General features: G+C 40.2%; 1 protein-coding gene across 4 annotated transcripts; it reads left to right on the forward strand.

Moving 5' to 3' along the window:
• The first annotated feature begins 1,879 nt into the window (after positions 1 to 1,879).
• Positions 1,880 to 25,686, forward strand: SPPL2A (signal peptide peptidase like 2A). 4 transcript variants are annotated; one of them, XM_058811029.1, is made up of 17 exons: positions 1,880 to 2,096; positions 5,829 to 5,948; positions 6,701 to 6,883; positions 7,651 to 7,740; positions 10,960 to 11,093; positions 13,151 to 13,302; positions 14,110 to 14,206; positions 14,719 to 14,820; positions 15,426 to 15,507; positions 15,769 to 15,843; positions 16,474 to 16,530; positions 16,688 to 16,741; positions 17,208 to 17,307; positions 18,123 to 18,200; positions 18,502 to 18,662; positions 20,765 to 20,798; positions 25,352 to 25,686. In XM_058811029.1, exons 1-17 carry the CDS (start codon positions 2,043 to 2,045, stop codon positions 25,381 to 25,383), a joined length of 1,605 nt encoding a protein of 534 aa, XP_058667012.1. In that variant the 5' UTR covers positions 1,880 to 2,042; the 3' UTR covers positions 25,384 to 25,686. The 4 variants fall into 4 exon arrangements, with proteins under 4 accessions (XP_058667012.1, XP_058667011.1, XP_058667014.1 ...); XM_058811028.1 differs by lacking the exon at positions 20,765 to 20,798; XM_058811031.1 differs by lacking the exon at positions 16,688 to 16,741.
• The last annotated feature ends 771 nt before the right edge of the window (positions 25,687 to 26,457 follow it).

Here is a 26,457-nt window from a genome sequence, read left to right on the forward strand (position 1 = left end):
TGGAAAACTGCTGAGGGAAGGAATTATTCATTATGCCCATGAAGAAGATTTCAATATATACATAGTATTTCTAACCCACACAGTCCCACTGGACTGCAGAATATGTGTTTAGTGTAAAAATGTTTTCACAGTATCTTTAAACAACCATCAAGGCAGGGGACATCAAACCAAACATACACTTTTGAGAGAGCAATTTCCTTTTATTCAGAAGAAATTGTATTCATTTCTCCTTGGCCCATTTTTATTTCCATCTGTAGACAGAGTAAAAATTGCTGTGTTTTCCTGGGGAACACAAGGAGAAGGATTAGTATGTGGCAGGACAGGACATGCTGCCATGGAATCTGGTCCTGGGAGCAGCTACGCACTTGTAATTCAAATTAAACACTTCTTCCATTCCCAAAATACAGTGCAATGTACATACCCATAGCCCATAGCTCATTACAGATCACAGAATGGGCAGATTTACTGAAGTAAATCAGTATTCATTTGTCATCCAGATCTTGTTAGACTCAGAAGAAGAGATAGTAGTTGGCGTAAAGTGTCACGGTTACTCTGACAACAGCACCAGAATAGAAACACACAGATGGACAACGTACTAGCCTGTTTTTTAAATACCAGTTCTGCATAGAATAATAATTATTAGCTGTGTCCTAGTGTGCCATTATCTGTTTAACTGTTTAAGCACATGAAATTGTTAGACACACTTTTGCAAGTCAGCAATTCTGCAACATGCACAAGCCTGTTCTGTTGCTGATATAATGATGAATTGCAGATTGTCACTGAGTGAAATAAAAAGCCTGTCCGTTACCATCAAAATATCAGTACTGATCATAACACTACTTATGTACAGGTATGTAAACATTACTCAGTTTTTACAGCAACAGAACAGCTTCTTGACAATTTGCCATAATGCAGTGGGGAACGTTCTCTGGAGATGTTCCATATGCCTTTGTCCTTAAATGCAGAGAGAGGGGGAAAACCATGCGCGCAGGAATCTCCTTCCTCAGTTGTAATAACTAATAAACACTTTGTGAGGAACTCAAAACTGAGTAACCCACTCAAGGCTTTGATTTACTGATGCTGAAGTTGACCTCAACTCTCCTACTCTCACGTCTCCCTTTCCCTCACACCTCGGCCGTCTCAGTCACAGCCACATTCCCTTCTTCCTACAACAATCTTTCTCGTCTTCACCCCTTCCTCCTCCCTGTGCTGGCTCTTGGGCAGGGGAAGGGGAAGGGGCAGGGGGCGGACCGCGGAACCAGGGCTGGAAAACCTCCATGAAAAAAGGGATCTTGGGCAACTTCCTTCGCTGGTAAATCACGGAGCTGCTTCAGCCCATCTCCTTCCTGGAAATCCCTGCTGGTTCCTACATCTGATGCATCACAGCCCTTTTAATACTTTCGAAACCTGGAAGACATCTCTGAAATGCGCTTGTTGGGTTGTTGGTTTTTTGGTGTTTTTTTGTTTGTTTGGTTGGTTGGTTTGGTTTTTTAAGAGCAAACAACGCAACTTCCTCAGTCTTGTGTTATAGGTCACACTGTTCTGTTTCTCATACTCGTTGCACTCACGTACTGCTATCCTCACCACACCACTCCCGCGAGGCGAAGCACTCGGGTTGCTTTGTGCGGGGAGACGTGAGGCAAACGCGGCCGTTTCCTGTTACTGTAGGGGCTCTGAGGAGTTTCAGTGAGCCCCTCGGTGCCTGCAACACTGGGAGCTGCTGGGCGGATACCGCTGACAGCCACGGAGCCCTGCGGACCGCAGCGAGCGAACGCACTCAGAGTGAGCACCGAGGCGCACACGGACACCGGGGGCGGGGACGCGCTGCCCCGAGCCCGCCCTGCTCCCGCAGCGCCGCCCCGCCCCGCCGGCAGCGCCGCCCCCACCCGCCGTGCCCGCGGCGTCCCGGGACCGGCCGGCAGCGGCGGCCGCCGAGGACGGAACAGGAAGTGGCGCCGCGCCGGGAGCCGGTGAAAGGCTCCGCGGGGCTGTGCGGAGCCCGAGCCCAGGGAGGCTCCTCCCCGAGCAGCCGGCGGAGGACGATGGGGGCGGCCGGGCTGCCGTGGGCCGCGCTGTGGGCCCTGCTGCTCCCGCTGGTAAGGACGGACGCGGGGCCGCGCTGCCGCGCCGGCCGGGCCCGAGCGGCGCCGCTGGGGCCGGCGCTGGCGGATGGCGCTGCTGTCGCTGCTGTTCGCTGCCGGCCCAGGGGCTCCCTGTCCTCGCCTTCTCCTCCGGGCTCGTTCCCGGGAGCTCGCCGGCCGCGGCGGGCACGGCCCGCGCAGCTCCCTTCTCCCGCGGCTCGGCCGGGCTGGGCTGGGCTCCCCCTGCCCCCGAGCTCCTCGGGGTCGGGCCGGAGTGTGGCCCGGGGGCTTTGGGCCTCCTGGGCGCGCCTCGGGCGAGGCCTCTCGGTTGCCCCCACCGGGCCCGGGGAGCTCAGGTCGAGCCAGCTCCGGTCACGCCTTGGGAGCTGAGATAACAAATCTCACGGGTGCCTTCGTGGATAAACACGGTGTTTAAATTCGGATGCGGGGAAGGGGGAAGCTCCTCGTGTGTGTGCGTGTGTATCCTGACTTGTCTCGTTCAGTTTTGGTTTCGGTGTGGCACACATTCGCAGCCTCTCCCTCTCCACAGGTGTACATTGCCGTGGAAATCTGGCTGACCACCTTCTGCCAAATGGGGTAGTGAAATGGGGAAGCCAGAAACCTCCATAATCTGCTTAGGCAGTATAAAGGACATGTATGCATTAAATGCTGTTCCATTAAATTGTTTTGTTGTTTGGTTTTGGAGTTTTTTTAACTTAATTTTTACAGAATTTATCTTGTTTTAGTAAGACAGGATGCAGAATACTTCTTTCCTGTGTAGGAAGTCCCCACTGGATATGTTCAGCAACAGGTGCCCAGCAGTCTCTTAGTACCTGTGGGGGCAGTAACTTGTCTCCCTGGCTTTTCCTGAGTCCCACGTAGCTGTCACTGGCGTGTTGGGGTTTGGCTTTGCCCTTTACCCCAATGGTTTGCTGCTGCTGACAAGGGAAGGGGCTTCTGCCCTCTTATAAGAGTCCAGGCCGTGTCCTGCCTCCTTCTTTACAGATGCAGTTGTAGCAGTGGTGAGCATTGGACCCGGTCATTCTGCCTCAGGGGCAGTATATTGACATGAATAGTGTGGGCAGTTGGGTTTGGGGAAGGGTCACTGCTGCTCTCTGGGCGTGGGCTCCTGTTCTCCTGGGTCACAGTGCCTGGAGGGAGGGAGAAGGGCTGTTTTGTGTGTGTCACAGGGCCACTGTCAGCACAACAACAAAATCATGGTTGTTCTGTTCATGGCTATTACCCCCCCCCCAACCTTTTTATGTTTCTGTGGGTTTTATGTTGTCACTTGCTACATACAGATTACCTTCTCCCTAGTCTGTACCTGTGAGTTTCTGTATGGGTTATTTAGGTACTAATTGTGATGGATGTTGTAAACATAAGGCTTGGTTTGGTCTCTGTCTCCTGGTTCATCTGATTTCCTGTGTTCTGTGTGGTGCAGTTACTGGGACACTCAGCAGTCAGCCCAGGGTTATATCACTGCAGTGACTGGGACACCTTTGGAAAATTAGGGATTAAGAGACAGAAAGAGACTTCTTCTCTATCAAAGATAAGAACTTTTACAACAAAAATTTAAAGATAAGGGAAGGAAATACGATGAGAGAACTACCTGTCAGAAATAGGAAGGAATTTGTTTGGAAGTTATTGGGAATTGTCTGAACCTGAAGGCAAAGGAGATGGTGATGCCCCTTAAGTAAGGACAGCTGTCATGCCTCTTCTCCATTGGAATGCTTTTATGCCAGAACAAATCAGCCTAGGGAAGCAGGTTGATCTTTTCAAGAGATGTTTTTGTGATCACACATTTAGTCTTGTTATTAAGTAACAAAATTGAAAATGTGCTTGGTGAGAAATGTGTGTGTACTGAGAGTAGGATTTGTTCAGTGGTACAGCTGACTGCAAGGCCACCTACCCAAACCTAGCCCTTGTCTGTTGTGAAAGGACACTGAAACCATTAGAAAGTAACAGGACTTTAGCTGGATGCAAGAGGGTTTCCCTGGAGATGTTCCAAGTGAGGCATATCATGTAGTGTTTCTTTTAATTTTTAACTTCTCAATGCTGTCTCTGGAGCTCAGCATGAGTAGGTGTGGCTGCACGTCACGCTCAGGTCCTGCCTCCCTCCACCTGATGAGGATGAATTGTGTGCCCTGATTAATCCCCAGAGCAGGGAAGCTTGCCAAACAAAACATGCATATCATGTAAGCAAGTAATCACTCCTTCTACGTGGATTTATCTTGTGTAGTGTTAACACTTGATTTCCTGGAACCCAGAAGACACTTCTTATTCTATTTGGTGAAGCAGAAAGAGCTTTTAATGGATGTTAACCTTTGGGGCTTCCACCTGTTAGAAGTCTTTACTGCTTTTAATTCACCATTAGCTTGTACTTCTAGGTGAATGCATTTAAGAGGGCAGCTTGATCATTTTTGTGCTGATCATAAATCACGGACCAATTGATTTCAGCTGACAGCTGAAGAGCTGTTCTGTGTTAAACAGTTAATGTGCTCAGGCCCTTTGACACAGTTCTCCCAGCAGATGTTCATGTGCTGAGGCCAATAGAATGGATTCCTCTGAAGAAGGGGTTTTGCTATTCAAACCAGGCAGACATAAACCTCTGAAACAATATCGTCACATGCCTTTATTTTCTCTCCAGCTCTCCCTTGCTGCAGAATACAGATCTTGTAGCTGCAGGAGAAATGCCTCTCTAGCACTGTTAATGCTTAGCATTGTGTATCTAACTGTTTGGGCTTCTCCCCCATACCCATGCCTACTTCTAGATTAATATGTTAGTGGTTTTTCTATACACATCTGAAATTTACAGCAAGATTTTTAAATTTTCTTTTTACTCTGATGATGCTTCTTGCTATTGAGGTCAGTTTCAAGACCAACAGTTGAAATAAGAACATCTTCCAGGTTTTTTATGGGTATACTTCTTTGAGATGCAAATAATGTTTATTTCTTTACACTGCTTTATAGCTGTAGCTGCATCTAATCTTTAGTCTGTTCATTTATCCACTTAGATACCTGACTTTTATTTATTCTTGGGGAGAAGTACACATTCCTAACATTACCACATGTTTTAAAATTCAGCTGTATTTGTAAATAAAAGGAGTCATTATGTGAGGGGCTCTAATCTTAAGAAATACCAGTATTTCCTTGACTACACAAATTCTTCTTAAGGTGGACTAGTTGGTCTCTTTGTGTTTACAATTATTTGTAAGTAACTTGACAAAAATATTTGGGGAATTGTCATATGATATATATATATATATATATATATATATACATATATATACATATATATATATATGTATATGTAATGCATATAATCCCCCACTTTTGTTAGTAGGGAAAATTCTAGAGTCTGTGAGGAAGGAAGACTCTAGAACTTCACCTGTTTTCCATGTACTCTTCTAATTGCTTTCCATGTAAAATTTTACACAAAAAGGCACAAGATATTCTGAAGTCATTTGCTTTGGTTTCTTGCTGGTATTCTGCTTGGTGACATGGACTGTACATATACATAAATACACTGTATTTGCAAAGAGGATAAGCAGCATTATACAGTAACTAGGTTCTTACTAGATTTCCAGCCTGCTCTTAAGCTCCCCCTCTCTCATGGAATCAGTTACTATGTAATATAATGAATTTAATAAATTTCTTTTCTACCAGGTCTTTCCCTTCATATGCTTTTTATTTGCATAACTGATGTTCTGAACTTGGTGGAACTCAGAACTCTGTGATCTCTTGCAGGTGGCTGCTGATGAGGGGATCCTGCACGCCTCTGGAAGTGGAGTGCCTCCAGTAACTAAGGATTATTGCATCATTTACAACTCCAATTGGGTATCTCTTCCAAAAACCTTAGACAATGCTGTAAGTAGCTTGTAGTCATACTCTCTAAGAAAACTAGAATGCAGTATAAATTTGAATCAGTTATAAATGGTCTTCAAAACTTTGAGTTAAATACGTGCTACACTGAATATTTGCTGTTTTGCTTCATGTTGTCCCCTTCCCCTCAAATCACCCCAAAAAAAAAAAATCTATAGTGAACATTTCTATCCTTGAAAGATTTGGCTTCTAGAGTTGACAAAGGGAATACTCTCTCTGTGCTTAGAACTAATTTTTGTATTTGTGTTTATTTATTTATGTGTTTATATATTCATTTTATCCTGTTAATTTTTTTCCCCTTTGGATGTTATCCTTATGTCTGAGTTCTGTATTTGGGAGTTAAATTTCTGTTTATTTGTTTAAAAAAATTGGTAAACTTCTGAAGCTTTTCTTATATTGGCTCATCAGTTTCATGTACTCTTTAATTGTCTTGAAAACAGGTGATTTTTCTGTGTAATCAGTTTCTCATATTTAAATTACAGTACCAACTACTGTGAAATTGCACTTAGAAATGCCCAGATTATTTCAGCTCTATGCTGCTTCAAGTGTTCCTCACTATTGCAGGCTGCAGAAACTGCTGCTGTGATTTTATATTCCTGAATTATTCTTTTCTGTTGCATCTCTTCCTGGCAAATCTCCAGTTGAAGAGCATAGCAATGTAGTCCTCTGGATGAATTTGTTTGTAATATCAAATTTCCTACTTTAATCGCATTCCTTTTGCCCCTCTTTCTCTGCAGACTTTCAGGGCTCTGGAAAACCTGACTTCTACAGTCCTCTGCAGTTCAGCTGAAGTTCCTTCTGGCTCAATGAAAGACAAAGCAGTTGTAGTGATGAGAGGAAACTGCACTTTCTTGGAGAAAGCAAGAATTGCACAAAGCTTGGGTGCTAAAATGCTTCTGATTGCCAGTAAATCTAGGCTGGTAAGTGACAACAAGCAGTTTTCTTCTCTACTGAAGCAGTGTCTTGCTTTGGTGCCATGCAGTGTTGTGCAGGGTAAGCTGAGAGAAGCCCCAAAAGCAGAGGAGCCTGAGCACGTGTGGGATTGCAGTGCAGTCATTTACCCTCCCCACAGAGCTGTGCTGCCTGGGTGTGCAGTGCTGGCTTAAATCAGCTCAGAGGAGCTGCAGAGCTGGATTTTTAAATGCTCCTTGGAGCTTCAAACATGTTTCTGAATGCAAATACTTGTCTTTATCATTCCCTAATTTAGTGCATTCTGAACTCCATGTAAACTTAGGTGATACTGTTTTGTAGATGTGTGTAATTAAAATAAGCTAGGAAAATGTAATCCAAAACTGGAAATCAAAAAAGGTCTTGTGAGATCTCATTGATTTTTGTTCTCCATTGCAGCTGCAAAATGTATGGACAGATATGTACAGTTCGTGAATTTGTGTGATCATCACCAAAAGTTCATCTTGTTTTAGAAGTGTAGAAATTAAAACCAGTTTTGATTATCCCTTGTAATACTATAAAAACACAACAGCAGTATGAATCCAAATGTGTTGCTATTATCACCTGTTGGATTTAAGTACATCTGTCTTTTTTAATCTTTGCAAAGGGTGATGAATGACCTTTTTGGTTTTTACCTTCCTACAAATACACTGAAATTGAAAGAATAATCTGCTTTTAGGGATCTAACCTACTTTGTAAATAGGCTCAACATACTTACCACTTACACTTTCTCTTTTAGTCTGCTATTTCGGATAACAAGACTGATTTTGAAGATGTGACTATTCCAGTTGCTCTCATAAGATACAATGACATAGTAGATATGCAGCTGGTAAGTAACAGAACTTCAGCATTTATGATTGTATAAACTTAGGTATTTGACCAAATAGTTTAGTTTCAGGTCAGGTCTGGATGTCTGCCTGATTTCAATGTGCTCAGATGCTGCTTTCATTCCTAACAGAGGATGGACATAGCTGTGAAAGTACTGGTCTTCCTAATTAGGTGAACAAGAGAGATTGATTAGAACACTGAGACTGGGAAACACAATACCTGACTGGAAATGGGGGACTTTAAAAGTTTCCTGCTCTACAAGATAAGCTGTCTTCCAGTAGACATGGATACAGCTGCAGGTGCCTGACACACATGAAGAGCTGTAGCCTGAGAGTGCAGAAGTTCTTTAGTGCAGAAGCTACAATAGCTGAGCTTATAGCTGCTGGCACCAGAGCTTTCAGGCAAGCAGCACCTGGGCAGGTTGGATCTTGAGGAAAGACTGAGAGTTTTTTGCCTTTGCCATTTGCTGTATAATGTGACAGCATTAGCTGAAGAGTGGTTAGGCTGTGTAGTTTGAGTTTCTGCTGGTGAGGTGCCAAATGCCTATTATTAAAATACAGCATTTGTGCTATCTCCTACACTTTATAGGCAGGAGAGTTTGTTTTTGGAGTATTTGGAGTTTATTTTCCTTGGCATGTAATATTAGGATAACAAAACATTGCACAGGGTTTTAAGGAAAACAGTATATTTTCATCAGTGTGGTTTTTTCTGTTGTTATTATATTGTTGTTTTTGGTTTTTTATTTAGTCTTGAATAGTTTTGCTAAGCAGGAGTTGTGTTGCCTGTTTTTCTGGGGATAGCAGAGGCTAGCACTGTGTAGTCTTAGCTTCTTGAGTTGAATTTGCAAGCTCACTTCACCATTTCTGCTCTTAACCTTCAGAGCTGCCATGGGAGGTTGTCTTAGGTGAGTATGCAAGCTGGAACTGCTGGATTGGCAGGACTTTGGCTGTTTGCTGCCGTCACTGCAGATAGGCACTGGCATGACTGAAGGTTTGTGCTGTCTCCAGACTGCCACAGCCTTGATAAGTGCTCCAGCTGGGTTCAGGCTGTCCTCTGTCTTCAGATTTGTTTCTTCAGTCAGATAGGTGTTGTTTGCTTGCTGGAGTGATTTTAGGATGCCCTCCTAACATGAAAGGGAACTAGAGCAGGTTAGGTCTGGGTCTTCTCTGCACTTCTTTATTGCCCAGTTATGCTTGGAGTGCTGTGATGTGGAATCACTTCTGTACAGCTGGGATAACTCAGCAAAGCACCTCTGCTGTAGGTTGGTGTGCCAGGTGATGTCTCCTACTGCTGCTGAATCAAATAATTCATTTTTGTCTTAGAATAAGACTGCCTTCATAAAAGTAGTGAGGAACACAGCCTAGACTACAAGTGATCTTTCCTGGTTCTGCTCTGCTTTTTTGCCAAAGCCTTCTGTCCTGTCACTGGCAGCTGTTATTTTGAATGATATGCACTGTTTGGAATCCAGCAGCCATTGTACACTTCCAGCTACAGTTGTATTTCTTGTTTAACTCTCTTTAAAGCTTCCAGCTTCCTCCTTTTTTTTTAGAAGAGAGAGACAACACCAGTCTGAGGGAAGTAGTTTGTATAAGCATTCTTTTTACTTGACAAGTAAATCATCTCTGTTAGCCTTCACCCTTAGAGCCAAGTCTGTTAAGAGTTTTGATAGCAATAGCAGAGTGTTACAAAGCTTTTAGTCAGTGCACAGCTCTCTTGCAGGTTTGTTACCTGATGCAGTCTGTTCCATTCTAGTGCTCCCTGTGGTGGAAGTTGAGACTTAGGAAGTTTTTAGTGAAGAGAGGAACAATAGGAGCAAAAGGAAACAATTGCCCTAGATTCTAATGTGAATTATACTTTGTAAGATTTATGAAACTTCAGGGAAAAACTGGATTAAGATATATTGGAATGGAATACTAAAATGTATAAGCCTCTTAGGATTTTTAGCCTCTTTTTGATTCTTTGTGGTGTGTGTTTGGGGTTTTGTGTGTATGTGGTTTGTTTTTTTGTTTGGCTTTTTTTACATAGAGGATGCTATAATTTGAATAGGTTTTTTTTTCCTTTAATGTTATGTTCCACTTCATACAACTACAGTGTTTCACTAGAATTTAATTTTATTCGTTGTTTTCTGAACTTCCATAACTTCAGGCAAAAGGAATGATTCTGACTTCTTTAGCCTGCAGAAAGGTTATTATCTGTAATTAGAAAATTTAGATGTTGAAATGATTCAGCTTTCTTCATCTGTGGCCACTGTATTCCATTCTACCACTGGCCTTCCCATTCAGCCTTTTTAGTGCCAGTTTGATCTTTCTGAAGCCAAACCCGTCTGGCATGTATTCTCCTTCTTGCTTTTATCTCACATGCAGACTGTAAACAAATCTGGGGTTTTTTTCTGCATCTCTGAAGTCTGTTCTCACTGCACAATTACTTTAGATGTCTGGACTTACTTTGACTGCAACAGCAAACTTGTCTTCCCTACTACTTTCCATTTCCTGTCAAATTATCATCCTTTTTTTATTTTTTAAATCTCATCTTTCAGTTAAATGGAAGCACCTTGGGTTTGCTTTCAGGATTTTTGTACGATTCAGTACCAGTTACATCTCCGTGTTCTCTCCCATTTTCTTTTGTGTACTTCAGCTGATTGTTTTTTTTTCCTTAGCTCTTAAATTTTTAAAATAGTGTGAAATTGCTTTCTTTTCTTTTGAATCCGTGTCTCAACACATGTTTGTGTTAAGCTGTTGGTAAATAACTTCCTGCCACCTCGAGCTGTCACTGGTGTTCTGTCTGAAGCCTCTTGTCAGGCTCTGAACTGGGTTCTGTGGGTTTGAGAGCCAGAGGTAGATCTGCTGGTACCCCAGTGGAACTGTGAGTGGTGTTTCAAGGTGGTTGAGTTAGGTGTGCTTTCCTGCAGAGCAGATGTCTTCAGTAGCACTTGGTGTATTTTGGGGAGGTGTTTGGGTTAGAGGCACAACTTCTGAGAAGTGTGGGAAGAATGCAAAGAGGTTCCATTTTCTCTTGTGGTATCTCCGGATTTGCACAGTAATAGATTTGTTTCCAAACCTGACCACCCTGAAAGGCAGCATGGGAAACATTGTGCAGTGAGTTAAAAACTTCCTCTCAGCATTGTGTAGATTAAGAGCAGGCAATCATGATGTACATCTTGTTGGAAAATAAGCAATATAATTTCTTCCCCTTATGAACCAACATGTGTGTTATATTTCAGGTGCTTGGAAATGAAGTTAATGTGACTCTGTATTCACCACCTTTGCCAGAGTTTGACTACAGTATGGTTGTCATCTTCCTAATTGCTGTGTTTACAGTGGCACTGGGAGGCTACTGGAGTGGAGTAGCAGAACTGTAAGTTGGTTAAATGGAAGTGCTTAAATTACATGGACTGCAGAGCTTGTGAAAGCTGTCACTATGATCAGTGAAAAATTATTTTCTTTTAGGTTGGTAGTTAAAAAATTAGGAGACCTAAGTGCAATTAGCTGCTTTGTCATTAAATGTTTGAGCACTGTAACCTTTGAAAAATCACCAGAGGACTTTGAGGAACCTCAAGCATAGATTGTAAAAATTCCTGAGGGATAATGCAGCTCTTGGGAGGAGGCATGAGTAAACATTTTGACAAATTACCAAACACTCTGTAACTAATATTATTCTCCAATATCCACAATAGAAATTAGGTAATTTTAGTTACACTTTCAAGTGCAGTGATTCAGGAGGTAAATACATACTGTTTGTAGTGTCTGCATTGGTAGGGATCTGTTCAGCTGCTCCATCCCAGCTGGCTGTGCAGCACTGCTGTCACTGGGAGCAGTGGGAAGCACAGTTTGGGTGTCTGGCTGGCTCCAGATAAAGTCCAGCCTGGCTTATCTGCTTCAGCTTTTTATTTTATCTGCTGGAGCAGCAGAGCTGGGGCAGCAGCAGCAGCTCTAGGACTGGGCAAGGACAAGGAGGCAGCAGCAGTCCCTGATCAGGGAGGAGGGATTGGCAGTGCACAATGTGGCAAAAGCAGAGGAAACTGGGGGTACTGGGGGTTTCTACTCTGTGCTTGAGGGGTGTGCAGCTCTAAGTTATTACTCTGAGGTTAAACTGGCTGTAGCTGGTCTTTGAGAGCATGGCATTATTCTGCAGTATTTCTTGGGTGGCTGTGTATGCTAAATGTGTTGCTACCTTCAGGGTCTCAGCGGTGTTCTGGTGCTTTGCTCCCCAGCACAACAAGGAGAGGATTGTATGTGATAACAACAGCTTCCTTTTTCCCACAGTTATGCAAATGAGCTGTTTTAAAGAGATTAAAGAAGTAGGAGGAGGGGAGGTGTGTGTGTTTCTTTTTTTAAAGGTTGGATCTGATTATGCTTCTTTTTCACCCTGCAGCGCTGCAGGGTGTGGCTGTACTGAATGCTAAAATAACAAAATGTGGTGCTGTCTCCCATATTAAAAATACCTAGATGTAATTTATTAAACTAGTTAAAGTGCTCTTTCATAAATCTGGGGCAAGCTTTTTTTTTTAAAAAAAAGCTGCTTATTCAAAGCATGTCTTCTGAGAAGGTGATTCATCTAACAAGGTGCCTTGCTCCTGTGGGTTGCTCTCTTTTGAAGGTAGCTGTTTCAGTGCTGAATTCAGCATTTGGCAGGTAAGTCTTGGGATTCCTCAGGAGCACACTATCTGATGGGCAATTTGCACCACGTCTGTACTAAAGAGTAGAAGGGCTCTCTGCTCAAAGAACAAACACAGCAATTTAAGTCTCTTTATTTTGCATGGTGAGGTGTAAATATGAAGTATGCACAGGAATCTTACTCCCAGTGAAAAATCCCCAGTTTTACCACCTCTCTTTCACTTACTCTGTAATTATGAGGTGTAAGAGTAAAAGAACTAGTACTTAGCACGTTTCATTCTCTAACATAAATGGGTTTTGCAGACACTTAATGTCTAGATGAGGTTTTAAGAGTGTGCAATACCTCTGGTTTTGACTTATTGTAGACATATTTATCAGATTCTCCACATTTAGCCCAATAAATTTTCTAATCAGAGGTGATGCATTAATTGAACTCAGTGTGTGCCTCCTGAAAAGCAGTTTAAGAGTGCAGTACTACTTTTCTTCACATGGGTCAGGTTTTTGGTTGGGGATGCTCCCTTAAAGTTGGCAATTACCACACCATTGGAAAGGAGCACAGTTAAGAATCTTTTCTTTGTGATCTGTGCTAGGTTGGAGGTGCTTATCTTTCTTAAAAATGGAGAGAAATTCAAACAAGAACCATACAGTTTTCTCTGGGTTTAAGTCTAATGATAATGTGCGGGACTAAACTGAAACCTTGTCAGTCTAAATGTTCTATAACCATCAATTCTGGTTGTAGCAAGACATTTTCATAATCTGTCATCTGAGGTAAATGTGTTTGTTGTTTTCTTTAAACAGTGAGAATCTGAAAGCAGTAGCAAGTCCAGGGGAGAGAGAGACACGATGGAAAAAGGAAGAAAATGTTACTTTCACCCCTGTAACAGTTATCTTGTTTGTTGTCATCTGTTGTGTCATGCTGGTCTTACTTTATTTCTTCTACAAATGGTTAGGTAAGAAACAATAAATAATCTCATTTGACTTACTTTTGTACATGATATTATGAAGTGTTTAAGTCTAAAAAGCTCGATTTCTAAACTAAAATGAATATAACTTTTTAAATTATTCTCTCCATACATGAGTTCAGGGTTGAAAGGATGCAGTTGCTACTTAAAGGAAAGGTTTCTTCAGCTGTCTTTCAAAGACTGCCTTGGCAGTGCTTGTTCTGAATGAGGTCATTGGGGGGGGGTGACTAATGATGAGCAAAAAAACAAAAATATTTATGTCAACATTCTTGGGAGGATGGCAGTCACAACCTAGTAGTGTTAAGAGTTTGCTTGATGGGAGCATTTTTTGCTAGTCGGGGCTTGGTGTTTGTTTTTAGTTTTTTGGATGGGAGCATTTTTTCTAGTTGGGGTTTGGTGTTTGGTTTTAGTTTTTTGGTGAGGATCTGGCCAGAAAGCAATTCTGACACCTCTGAGTCAAGTTTTTGCTTGATGAGAACTTTGTCATGGCAGAGACACTCAGAATTCAGCATTTTCTGTACTCAGGAGCTGACTGTGGTCTCCAGTGACTGTTGAGTACTGCTCTAAATGTTAGCAGTTTATAGTATGGAATTATAGAATCCTCAAGGTTGAGAGAGACATTGAAGATCATCCAGTCCGACTGTCTACTCAGTACTGTCACTGTAACCCTTAAACCACATCACCCAGTGCCAGTCAGACACCTCCTAAACACAAAATATCACATGTATGTTATTGTGTTTATTTGCTGTTTTCTATTTTTTGGTCCTGATTCCTGTCTTCATTGTTTTGATTTAGTTTATGTCATAATATCAGTCTTCTGCCTGGCATCTGCAATGAGCCTGTACAACTGTCTTGCAGCATTAATAGGAGAGATCCCATTTGGGCAGTGCAGGTATTGTGCACCTTTCACTTATTAAAAATGACAGGCTTCCTCTGGGTATTTTCTGGTTGCTACTCAAGGCAGCATGGAAATACAAGAACAGTTTGATGAATTATTTCCTGTATGGTTTTAGTGTGTGGGATAGTTACAAAAGACAATTACAAGTTGCTTTAATAAATATTAAAGGTATCTGTAGCATAATCAACAGTTAAAGTAGGTGTAGATTTGCTGCATTACCTTTATTTGAAAGCATTCTGTAATAAAATTTGAAAAACTCTGGTTGGCTGTCTGAGCTTGGTTTCACAAAATTCTGGTTGCCTGTCATGTGTGCTTATTGTGTTCATCAATAGGGTGCTCTGTAAGGGGAGGATCCTGCACATTTGACCCTGTTTGGAGCAAGTACTGTGCTACAGGCAGCAGAGGAGTTGGGTTGAGAACACCCTGTCAGCTTAAGGATGTATGATAGCAGGCATGTGTCTTGGCTGTTGCAGGCCTTCTCTTTTAATTCAATTATTTTCTTTTAGGATTACATGTTCCAGCAAAACCATTGAAGTGAGGCTTATTTTCCTTGCTATATTCTGCATAGCAGCAGCTGTTGTCTGGGCAGTATTTCGAAATGAAGACAGGTAAGTGGTGCATTCTACCTTAAGAGTAAGGTGAATAATTGGTGTTAATGAACTTCCCAGCATACAACTAATCCTGGAGTGCAGCACCCTTCTAAACTCCAGTGCCAATTTCAAAAAAAGTCATGGAAGTATTTTGAAGCTTAACGAGCATTGGAGTAATAGAGAACAAAGCAATGCAAATGAGCTGTGTGGTAATTTGAAGTTATAAAAAAACTATGAAGATGAGGAAGAACTAGCTTGATTGCTAATGATTGCCACAGAAGAGGTGTAGAATAAATAGCACAGGGAATAGCTCTGCTCAGCTGTAGCTACAACATCCCTGTGTTATCAACAGTGTTCCCAGCACAAATCCAAAACAGCCCTTACCAGCTATTGTGAAGAAAATGATCTATCCCAGCCCTTACCAGCACAGTTACCTGTTTATGATCAGAGGTTGTATAAATTGACCATCTTGAAACTAGGACTTTTGTGGTTTTGGTAGCAGTAATTCTGAAAAACTAATTAACGTCTTCCTTTCTGAGAAATTTTCCTTGCTATTTCCAGAAAAATCTAGATTCCAGCAGCAGTTTGAACAACCTGTAAAAATGTTTTGCGTTTTTTTTCAGGTGGGCTTGGATTTTGCAAGATATTTTGGGAGTTGCTTTCTGCCTAAACTTCATTAAAACACTGAAGATGCCCAACTTTAAGGTACTGTAAGTTGCTTAACTTAAGATAATATTCTACTGCCATGAACCTGCAAGTTTACTATCAGGAAGTACTGTCTTTTCAATATGCAAGAAATATGTTAAAAAACATAAACTATACCATTTTTAATAATTATTAAAAAAAAAATGAATCCTGTTCTAAATGTTATGCCAGATTAAAACACATGGTACTGCAATGGTTCCAGAATCTAGCTGTGTGATACTTGAAAACCTACAGTAATATTTTCTTCTCTTTTTTTGCCAGTCCTGTGTAATACTTCTAGGCCTCCTCCTTCTATATGATGTGTTTTTTGTCTTCATAACACCATTTATCACAAAGGTATGTCTGTGAATTTACTGTAAGAACAAAAATGTCTGCCCATTGGGAGAATATTTTTGTTTAACAGGTCAGTGTGTGCAGTGTTCAAGGTGAAAAAGCTGATTTCTAGTTTTCCCATGTAAGACAACAGCGGCCTAAATTTTTATGGCAATCACATGGTCAAAAGCAAACCATTCCCACTTCATGTGAGGGATAGTGTGATCATGAGAAATTACTGCCCTCCAGTTTTTGTCCTTCTTTTGCTTTAAACACCCATTTATTGGAATATGCTCTAGTACTTTCTGCAGTGATCACTTGCAGTGTGGTATGAACTGTGTGCAAGTGTAACCTGCTTTTATTTTGAAGCTGAAAGCTCATGGCAGAAAAAGCTGACATGTTTTTATCTAAAATTCCAGCTACATCTAGTGGACTTGTTGTTTGGGGTTTTTTTGACATTATTTTAGGCTGGACTACATGTTTTTATTGTCAAACAATGCAGTATAATACTGTACAATACCAGGGCATTCCCTTTGATATTCAGGATTTTTCCAATCCTGAATTGTAAGTGGAGGTACAAGCAGCTTTTGTCAATGTAGTATGAAAATTTTGGTTCATTAAACCACTAATTTTGAAAAATAACTTTAATTTCAGAATGGGGCAAGTATAATGGTTGAAGTTGCAGCTGGTCCCTTTGGAAACAGTGAAAAGGTATGAACAGTCATTGTAATAAGTGCAGCATTAAAGTACTGACTCTGTGTAGCTAATTCATAGTGTGCTTTTCAGCATAACTTTCTCACAAAATATAGCCAGCTTCTGCTATTTTCTTATAAGTATTAAATGCCTGTTGACTTGGGTTTGATCCTAGAGTGATGGAAACTTGGTGGATGTCCCTACTGAACGCTCAGCTCCCCATGAGAAAGTAAGGATTGTATTTCAGATACTGGATTTTTAAATTATTTCCTCTGAAAAGACTGTTCTTTTGGGGAAAACCTTACTGTCCAAATTTCTCTTTAGGGCCTGGATATCATTGATCAGTATTCTATAGTTAGGTTAATGATCAAGATTTGTTACTCCTGTTACATGGTTAAATATTGTTTTAACTTTTTTTTTTGTGTGATCATATTATTTGTAAATCTGAAATTCCAGCTTACCAGTTGTCTTAAGCTTTATCTACTTTCTATGTTGGTTTCTGGTTTTTACTTCAGGTTCTACCTATTTTGAAGTCTGCATTAACAATAAATTAATTATATTTACTGTTTATTAATGGTTTATTGTTTATTTACTGTTTATTAATAACTGTTTATTAATTCAAGCAACCAAAAATACCCAGAACACCAGAATGCTTTAGATGAGATTTATGTGGCTTCTGCAATAATGTTTTCCAGTTACCCGTGGTTATTAGAGTGCCTAGACTTGAACACTCTGCATCAACACTCTGTGACTTGCCCTTTTCATTGTTGGGTTTTGGAGACATCATTGTCCCAGGTGAGCAAATGGCTTTGGTAGCTAACTTATGAATAAATATTTTGGGTTTTATTCTTAGCTGGCTTGCAGAGTTTTTTCACAGGGTAATTACTGAATCAAGTGCAGCAGTTTGCCTTGATCAATCACTGCAGAATACAACAAAAGCCATAGGAGGAGAAGCTCACTATGCTGTAGAATAATTAAATAGTGAAAGGTTTTTCATTTTCTGTTGTACTGGATTGAGTAAACACAACTGTAGGTAAATCCAGTTGTCAGTATTAACTAAATATCACTAAAATCTCAGAAAGCAAATATTCTGTGACTTCGTAGGATTTTCATATCCTAGACTATGTAATTAGAGGTGAGGTAATGTAAAATATTTTGCCAGGTTTTTCCATCTTTCTCAGAAGAACTGAATTTGGCCGTAATTGGAGTCTTGAGCAAATTGCTTTAATCAAGAATGTGCAGACAAAATTGCTGAATGTTAAGACTGAGCATTAGAATCCTATTGAAGAAATTAAAAATAGGTTGTTACACTTCTGTGTTAGAAAGCTGAAAATAGCACAATGTAATTAGGTTGCTTGAAAACCCCAAACCTCTAATTCCAAGCTTGCTTGGCTCATGTTTCCATTATGTTTTTTTCTCCATTTACTGTAGAATTTCTTAGACTGGTTCTTGCCTTTACAGAAAAAATATTGGAAGAAGATAAAATACCAGAATGTGAAGTCTTACTATAAATTCTTTCATGCTGCTTTCATTTGGATAATTGGGAGGAAAAAAATCATGACTAAACATTTCATTAATCCTCTTCCTTTTTAATTTTTTTTCTCTTCAAGGCCTTCTGGTTGCCTATTGTCGAAGATTTGATGTTCAAACAAGATCATCTTCTATATACTACATTTCCTGCACAATAGGTAAATTGTGGTATTTCAGCATGCTTGATCTTCAGGGTAGCTTTTTTAAAATGGCAGATCTAAATGGTTTTCTTCAGGTAAGGTTCAATGTTGTCAAGAATCTCAGTAGAAACTCTTTTTAGTGTTCCTACTTGTACTTAAGTTGACTTTTTTATGGCAGTGAGTTGCTTGGAAATATAGAGCAACTTACTGTGTCTCTTCAGTTATATTAACAAGGAAAATACTGCTTAAAAAGAAATTGTCTTACTAATCTGAAAATTCTCCTGTTCCTGACTGTGTGTGTATGAATGTGTCTTTATAGCTTATGCTGTTGGCATGGTGCTGACTTTCATTGTTTTGGCACTGATGAAGATGGGGCAGCCTGCCCTCCTCTATCTTGTGCCATGTACACTCATCACGAGCTCCCTGGTTGCCTGGAGGCGCAAAGAGATGAAGAAATTTTGGAAAGGAAGCAATTACCAGGTAGGCTGGAGGCCTGGAGTATTCTATTTATTCTCTTGTTAATTCCTTTGAGTATATGCTTCTCTGAGAACTTGGTGATAGATCACCTGCAACCCAGTTTTTGCAAGTTTTCCTGTGATCTTCTGGAACTAATAAGGAAAAGTAGTCTTTACTCTTAGAAAATCTTAGTCTAGTGGTTGACATGGCAGAAGAAAGCTCAAGGGAGATGAAATAGCTGCTTCAGTCCTCAGGGAGGAAAAGTAATTTGTTCTATTTACTTTGAAATGTTTTCTTGTATTTTAACATTCCCCATCTATCATCTTGATGTGGTATAACATGAGTCACTGAACTAAGCATGCAGACTCCAAACTGCACTAGTTCTGTATTAGAGACAGTTCCAAAAAATTGGTGATCAACTAGAACTTGAGAAACTTTCCATGCATCACAGATGTCCTGCATTATCAGGATTGTATGGAGCATTCAGAAACAAAATAGCTGGGTTCTGTAACTGTTTCCTGTCACAGCACACACTGTGGGCACACTTGCTTGGATATTCTGTATGACCCCTTAGTTATGTCTAACACTGCCCAGGAATTGCAGTTTTTAAACTCTCACCTGTTGACATGCGCACGTTTTCCCTCATGAGATGTGCTGTAGTAACTGGGTGTGCCAGTAACCCTTGTGAGCCGGCATTTATCATCAGACAGAGCAGTCTCAAGGTTATTCTGTGTTTTGCTTGAGACCTAAGTTCAGTATTGTTTGAGTTTACCATCACCTATATCTAGGGCCTGTTGAACTTGGAGCTTGGATAGTCTGTTCTGGGAAAAGGTGGGTGTCATGTTCATGGTGGATAGAAGCAGCTCCTGCTTTTTCAGCATTGGAAAATTTAAGTGGATCAGTGGAAGTCAAGAGTAATTCTTGTAAAACTACAGGCACCAGCTCCTAAAGTATTATCAGCAAAATGCTACCTTTTATTGATCTAATACACCACACCTGCTTCAGCTGGAGGTTGGCCTAGGTGTGAAATTACTCAGATTTTCAGCTTTAACTAAATACTCTGTCTTTTTGTTTACAAAATCAACTCCTCCTTTCATATGTCCAGTGAATAGAAATGTTCCTCTGTAGGTCAGAATGAATTTGATTCACTGTGCATTTATACATAAATTGGTCACTATTTGCTCTTGTAAAATAAACAAAGTCACATTTATGAAGCCCAGTAACTCTGGGTTTGTTGTGGGGAAAACACTTTGCAATTTATTTTCCTCACTTGAGTTCTGAGTAAGATTGGCCTAAGTAAATTTGGCAGGTCTCCTTAGCAACAAAAATTTCTTGTACTTCTTGTAGCAAAACTCATACTTGAAAGAATTATGTTGCCATAGTAGTTATTTCATGTCCTTTCAACTGGTTTCTTGAAGGATTAAAACTACTGTGAACTTCAGCTTGTTTTGAGTTAGATTACTTCAATTCTAGCAGAATTTGAAATGTTGATTTCAACCCCCCACTCCACCACTGAGTTAGACTTGTCTGAGCCTGCAGTTGAGCTCTGTGTAACTTTACTAACTTCTATTTTTCTATAACTTTGTGAAGAATATTTTTCTATTTATTTTTTGTTCTCAGAGAGTATTATTGAAGTGTCACTCTTGAAAAGCTGAAGGGTTGATCTTTCTCATATGTTGTCCTTCTTATCTAAAACTGTATTTTGAACTGTCCTTACTTGACTTACAAACATGCAAAAAAATCCAAGCAAACAAACAAAACCCCAAACAGCCCCAGCCCACACAGCTCCAGGGTTGAAATCCCCAGCTTTCAGTGCTCACTTTGAGGAGGAAAGATATGGAAAGGTGTCAGAAGACAATTTTTTTGCTACATCAGTGGTTGAGGCTCAGGCAGAGCTGCTCTTTGTGTAGAGGTTTGCTTTGCCCTCATGGGAACAGAAAAACCTTGCAGAGTTGTTAGAGCAAAGTGTCCTAAGAATAGGGGTAGAAGAGCATGTAGAGTGCATCAGGTGACTAAACTTCATAATAATAGTCCATTAGTTACCTTTTTGGAGTTTGGGGTTTTTCTGATTTTTTTTTGTTGGTTTTGTTGTATATGATTTTAATAATGGAATGAATTTTATTTAGGTATCGGACTCCTCCAGGACGCCTTTGCTACAAGGTGTGATTATGGCCTTCTTTTAATGCAACTTTATTAATTGTCTTACAGTTCCTTTTTTCTTCTTTTTCCCCTTTTGCTTCCTATTTTCAGTCTTTTTTTGCATCTAGCTCTTAATTTTCTTTAAATTACTTGGTAGAAGAGGGTAGAACTGAAGACAAGATACAAATCTGTATTCACACTTAGGTGTGAATAGGGGTCACACTTAGGTCTTCTGGGGTTTTTCTTTTTTAAAGGAGTGCAGGAAAACATAATATTGAGTAGCAATGAAGCTGTGATTCCTAAGCCTGAAGGCAGGCTTTGTTTGCTTCTCTACCCTCCAGCTTCCCAAACCCTAGGACTGTCTTCAAATATTGCAGTTGGTGTTAGTTGCTCTTCTGTTACCTGTACTGCAGTCCTTCACCTGATTTTTCTGTCACGGCATAGATGTGAAAACCTGCTTAGTGCTAAACAACAATTTTGTTGTCTTGTGTTACAATGCTGAGCATTATGAATTTGCCTTCAGTAATCATGTCTGCAGCTCTTGTGTCACCCTCCTGCTCCACAGTGTCCTCCCTGCTGTCCTGTGTGTCCCTGGGCTGGGGAGCAGGGGCTGGGGTCAGCTCCCTGCCACAGCACGTCTGGGCTGCAGCGAGCTTTGACCTTTCTTGGCAGCAGCTCCTGACTGCTAACACTGATGCCATTTATTTTTGCTGTCCACACAGCTTGCAGAGAGCAGTGCAAGCTTTCAAATTTCAGCTTCTCGTGGAATTTAAGCATTTAAATATAATCTTGAATTATAGTTGCTGGAGTTATACATCTATTTATAAAGCGTAGGGTGTCTGCTCTGCAGACAGTTTGAGCTGGTGAATTCTGCCTGACTGTATCTTAAATTCTCAAATAAAAAGTACTTTTCTCATTAGCTCCTTTCTTCTAAGAAAGAGTACTTTAACAATTTAAGTCTTGTTAAAAAGCCTTAATAATAAAGAAATTAGGTATAAACCAAAGATGATATTAGGAAGTGGGAGGGGTTAAGTGCGAATTAAAAGCAGATGGCCAGACTATTTTTATAACTTGGAATTCTTCTGTCCTGCTGTGCACACTCCAGTTCTTGGATAGGTTGGTTAAAATCACTTTGTTAGTTTCTGCTTTACACGTATGACAAATGCTTGACTCCCCAAGATAGCTCTAAGGTCCCATAATTCATAGCTGAGGTAATTTCTGTTTCTGCATAATGATGCAGTCTTAAATTCTAGTTATGTTCAGTGTGGCTCTTTTATGGTGTAGTCTTGAGCTGTAAAGAGTTGCTGCACAGAAAACATTTTAACTATTCACTGAAGTGCAGAGATTGCTTGAAAGAGTAATGTACTTACTTTCCTGCCATCTAACTGGCAGTATTGCTGCTGTGAAGTGTAAAATAATTCTGGATTGCTTATACTCCTCATGGATGCTTTCATGATAAATTAATTTCATACTTATTTTGAGAGTTATTGATTTAATTTTAGAATACTGGGTTTTGTATCAGTGCAATCTTTGAAATAATTTTAGCAAAATCATGGAAAATCTAGTGGCCTAAGGCAACTTTGAAGTCTTCTACATGGAGTAGTCTTGAAACTTGTTGGAGTTTGTCAGTTTGAAGTGTTTAGCACTTCTTATCTGTCTTTGAAGTAATAAATCAACAGATTTGTCACTGGCATGTTATACAGCATGCACCTGCTATTTAGTAAGTTTTATAATCACTTTTTTAGATTCTTGAAAATTCATCATAACTGGGAGTTGTTAAGAATTCCATGAATTCAACATTATTGCCATGAATCTTGAAAGCAACTGTGTGCATAGGTACTGTGTGCTCTTGCAGGGAGAGACTTGTACTGCCATTTCTAGTTTGGCTCTGTGGAAGTGGATTTTTGGGGGGTGAGTTTGCTGGTTTTAGTTTTTAATGATTCACCATGTTAGTTAGGTTAAACAAAAATGGTTTTGTTACAAAGCTGTCTTAACACCTCCCCCTTAAAAACTGTCAGAAATTCAGATGTGAGAGCAAAGCTTCTAAGTCTCCTCCACTTCAGAGATGTTCATGAGCTCTCCACAATGTACAATCAGATTGCTTTGCCTCATTCTTAGCTTAAAACAGCAGCTTTGCCCAGGAGTGTAGCCAGGTGCCTCCATCCTGCAGCTGGGTATTGTGAAGATTCCTGCAGCTTCTACTGAGGCTTTGAGGAAGGGGCTGTCCTGAGAGCATCCACAGTGGAGACACCTGAGTGGACAAAGCTGCTCAAATGCCACCTTGTGCTTTTAGAGAGGCACCTGTTGTCCCCAGCTTGAAGTTGTGGGCTGTCCTTCTGTGTGGAGGGAAGATTAAAAGTGGGGTGGGGTAGCTTTTTTAGCCTTTAAACATTTATAGAAAAGACACCCCCCCTCCCCTCCCCAACACCTTTAGAGTTTTACAAGGCATTTGGTTTTAAATTTTAACTTCAAAATTTGATTATTAAGTGTAGATTTAGATACAGGTGCTATCTCCAGCATTTGTACAAAAAAGAACATTTTTACTGCTTAGTGTTGTAGGATTACCAGAAGAATCTTTGACTTTGGAATACACTGGATTATTGCAAGTATTTTTACCTCTTATTTCTAGAAACATCTTGTCAATTGCATAGGAAAAGAGTGTACAAAAATGCTTAGCAAGATTACTTTCTCTATGCCAGCCATTAGATGATCCTCCCTAGGCTGAAGGGAGATATATGGCATGACTTGATGTAATATGGTACTGTGGGGAGAGGTTGTTCTTGTTTTATCCTGGAAATGAATACTTTAATCCTCATTCAAAGGGATGGTTTGAGTTCTGTAATTGTAGGGAGTGTTTTGATTTTGGTGACTTTTGATGTGGATTTTGGGTCAATGTAGAGGAAAATTCTGGATATACTGAAATAAATGCAAGATTGTCATTAGCACAAGAGCTGGGCATTCACTGCTGGACTGAGTGTGTGCTGCTGCTCTAACTCAGTCCTTAAGCCTATTGGCAAGACTGGTGCCTGCCTTAGTTCTTACTGTCATTATTCTGGAACGTGAAGGGAGGGTTGTGAAAGGCCTTTTCTGGTCTTAGATGGATATTGTGGCCACTGGGCTCTCCTAAACATTCCCCAATCCCACTGACTTCTTTTTTGGAGCTGTCATCTTGGTTTAACTGCACAGCATGCTGGTGTGGCTGGACTGTGAAACAGCTTATTTAAGCAAAAGTGCTTTTGATAAGGTATGTTTGTGTACTTTCCATTAAACAATTCCGGTGGCATAAAAGAAGGAATGGCACAGAGCTGGGTCATAACTAGAGGAGAAGAGAAAAGTTAATGGAACAAGTCTTTTTACCCTGTACATAGAATTATACCACACTAAGTGTGTACAACACAGCAGTCTCAGAGCCTGCCTTTGTCCTGGCAAGGATTCTGAGCAGGTGCTAGTAAGACAAGAAAATAATTGTGTGGAAATCTGCCTACCTTAGATCAGAACCCACACAGTGAGCAGCTGTTGCACAGAAAGACAGGCAGGATATGCCACTATGGAAGAACAGAAGTAGGGTTTTCTACCTTTTGATGCTTAAAGCATTATCTCTTGTCCTAGTAATCCTGCCACTCTGGGATGAACTCCTTGGCACATTTTGCTTTTTCAGCCTTAGTTGTACTATTCTGTGTCTTCTGTCTCTGGCTGTCAGCTACCCAAACTGTGCAGTTCTTGGCCCCTTGTTAATTATGCTCAATTCTGAAGCCCTCAAACTGATGGGCTCAGTTTGTCACACTAACAAATGTGTGTATTACCTCTGTCATTCATTCAGTGCCTTGTCCCAGGAGAAAAACCAGAACCTTCATTGCCTCCAGCAGTACAACAGTGGATAGGGAAACAGGATAGGGAAACAGGCTGCTTTTTAGTCAGGGCAACTACAAATTTGGTTTGAGTTATTCAGGCAATCCAATCAGTTACATCAATGCCAAGTAGAATCAGTCCATTTAATAATCTAGTTTGGATTCTCTCCTGATGCAGGACTTTAGTTCCATTTCCTTTATCCTTTCTGAAATAAAAGGAAAATTTACAAAGAAATGTGACACTACAGTTAGTTTTGACTAAGTGTAATATAGGTAGCCTTTACAGCCATGACAAGAGAAAGTCTTTTCTGATCAAGCTATTGCTTGAATTAAATTCTGTAAATGTCAGGTAAGATCCTAGAGTTTACTTCCAGTTTTGCAAGCCATATCTTTGAAAAATTTGCTTAACCCCAATTGTTTTTTGTTCTCTGTATTTAATAATTGAGATACTTCTAACTCACAAGTTCATTTTCTTGTAGAGGACTCGGGTCCCTGGTTGGAGACTCCTTTTGTAGTGGAAAGCATTAGCTAATACAGCTTTGATTATTTGGCTTAAATACTTTTCTGTTCTATAAAGGACTTCCTAAATGTACGCTGCTAAAATGCACTCTAACACATGTGTAATTATATTTCTCTTAGCTAACAACTACTTTAGATCAATGGGGTAAAGCAGTATTTCTTTATAAAGAGCCATCTCTTTTTCCTTTTTTTTTCCCCTTTTTTTAGATGATGGAACACCTGGATTACACAGGAAATGAAGAAAGCACAGCATCAGCCACTGAACAGCCTGGAGGACAATAATATGTGGGATATCCTGAATTAAAATAGCATTTGAATTTTTGACAGCTGAATTGCAGTAAATTTGGTGAATTTTACAATAGAGTGTTTCCCACTCTGTGTAAAAGGGTTTTTTATTCCTGCACCTATATTTTTATGGAAAATACTGTTAATAACATAAAAGTAATCAAAATAGAGTTGCATTTTTACAGCCAAACCATAGCTAGTAAAACCGTGCCTTATTTCAATTTAAATAAAAGGATATTTTCTATGCAATTTTCCAACTGTGTTTCTATACAGTATATTTTTATAAGAGTTGCTTGCCCATATCATCATAAGTGAAATGTTCTTTTAAAGTTTTGATTAAAACTAGTTAGGTTTCTTTGAAAAAAAAATAAAGTACCCTTCATATGTTTTCATTCCAGATTTTGAATGCAAAGTTGGATAGTAATGTAACTATAGCAACTGAAGAATGAAACTATAGTTCCATCACTACAAGTAATTCAGTAAACAGTGTGTATGTTGATGTACATTGTGAGCCATTAAATAAATAACAGGGCAAATTAAGTGTGGGGTTGTGAACTCTTCCTCCCCACTTCCCCTCATTGTATCACTGGCTTATGCCTTAATTGTGAAATTTGTTAAGCTTTGATGCAAGTCTTTGGATTATATATATGTCCAAACATTTAAAAATAATAAAAGAGGGGAGGCACTTACACATAATCCTGAATACTTCTGTGCCACTCCTGGAATAGTTGATGGACAAGATGGTGTGGCAGGCAAGAGGTTTTTTGCTCAGAAGGTGCTATTTTAAGGGATGGGATAAAATGTTAAGCACTGGCCTGGTTCTCTCACCTGTTGAGAGTAGGTGTGTATTTGTGGTCTTCATTTGGCTGTGGATCAGTTCAGAGGGATAGGGGAAAACAGGACAGGATTTTTTTGTTGTTTTTTTTTTTTTTTAACCTTTTGCATCTGCACCATACTTTTTTTAAAAGTATTTTTGAAAATTCTTTGCAACTGATAGACAAAACAGGTTTGAATAGTGCAAAGTAGTA

This window comes from Ammospiza caudacuta, chromosome 10, assembly GCF_027887145.1.
Source record: "Ammospiza caudacuta isolate bAmmCau1 chromosome 10, bAmmCau1.pri, whole genome shotgun sequence".
Lineage (NCBI taxonomy): Eukaryota > Metazoa > Chordata > Aves > Passeriformes > Passerellidae > Ammospiza > Ammospiza caudacuta.

Excerpts from the sequence above, each read along its gene's own strand:
- SPPL2A (XM_058811028.1), top strand. The coding sequence starts at position 2,043 with ATGGGGGCGGCCGGGCTGCCGTGGGCCGCGCTGTGGGCCCTGCTGCTC. Across the intron at positions 7,741-10,959 it reads ACATAGTAGATATGCAGCTG|GTGCTTGGAAATGAAGTTAA; the intron begins GTAAGTAACAGA and ends GTTATATTTCAG. Across the intron at positions 18,201-18,501 it reads CTACATTTCCTGCACAATAG|CTTATGCTGTTGGCATGGTG; the intron begins GTAAATTGTGGT and ends GTGTCTTTATAG.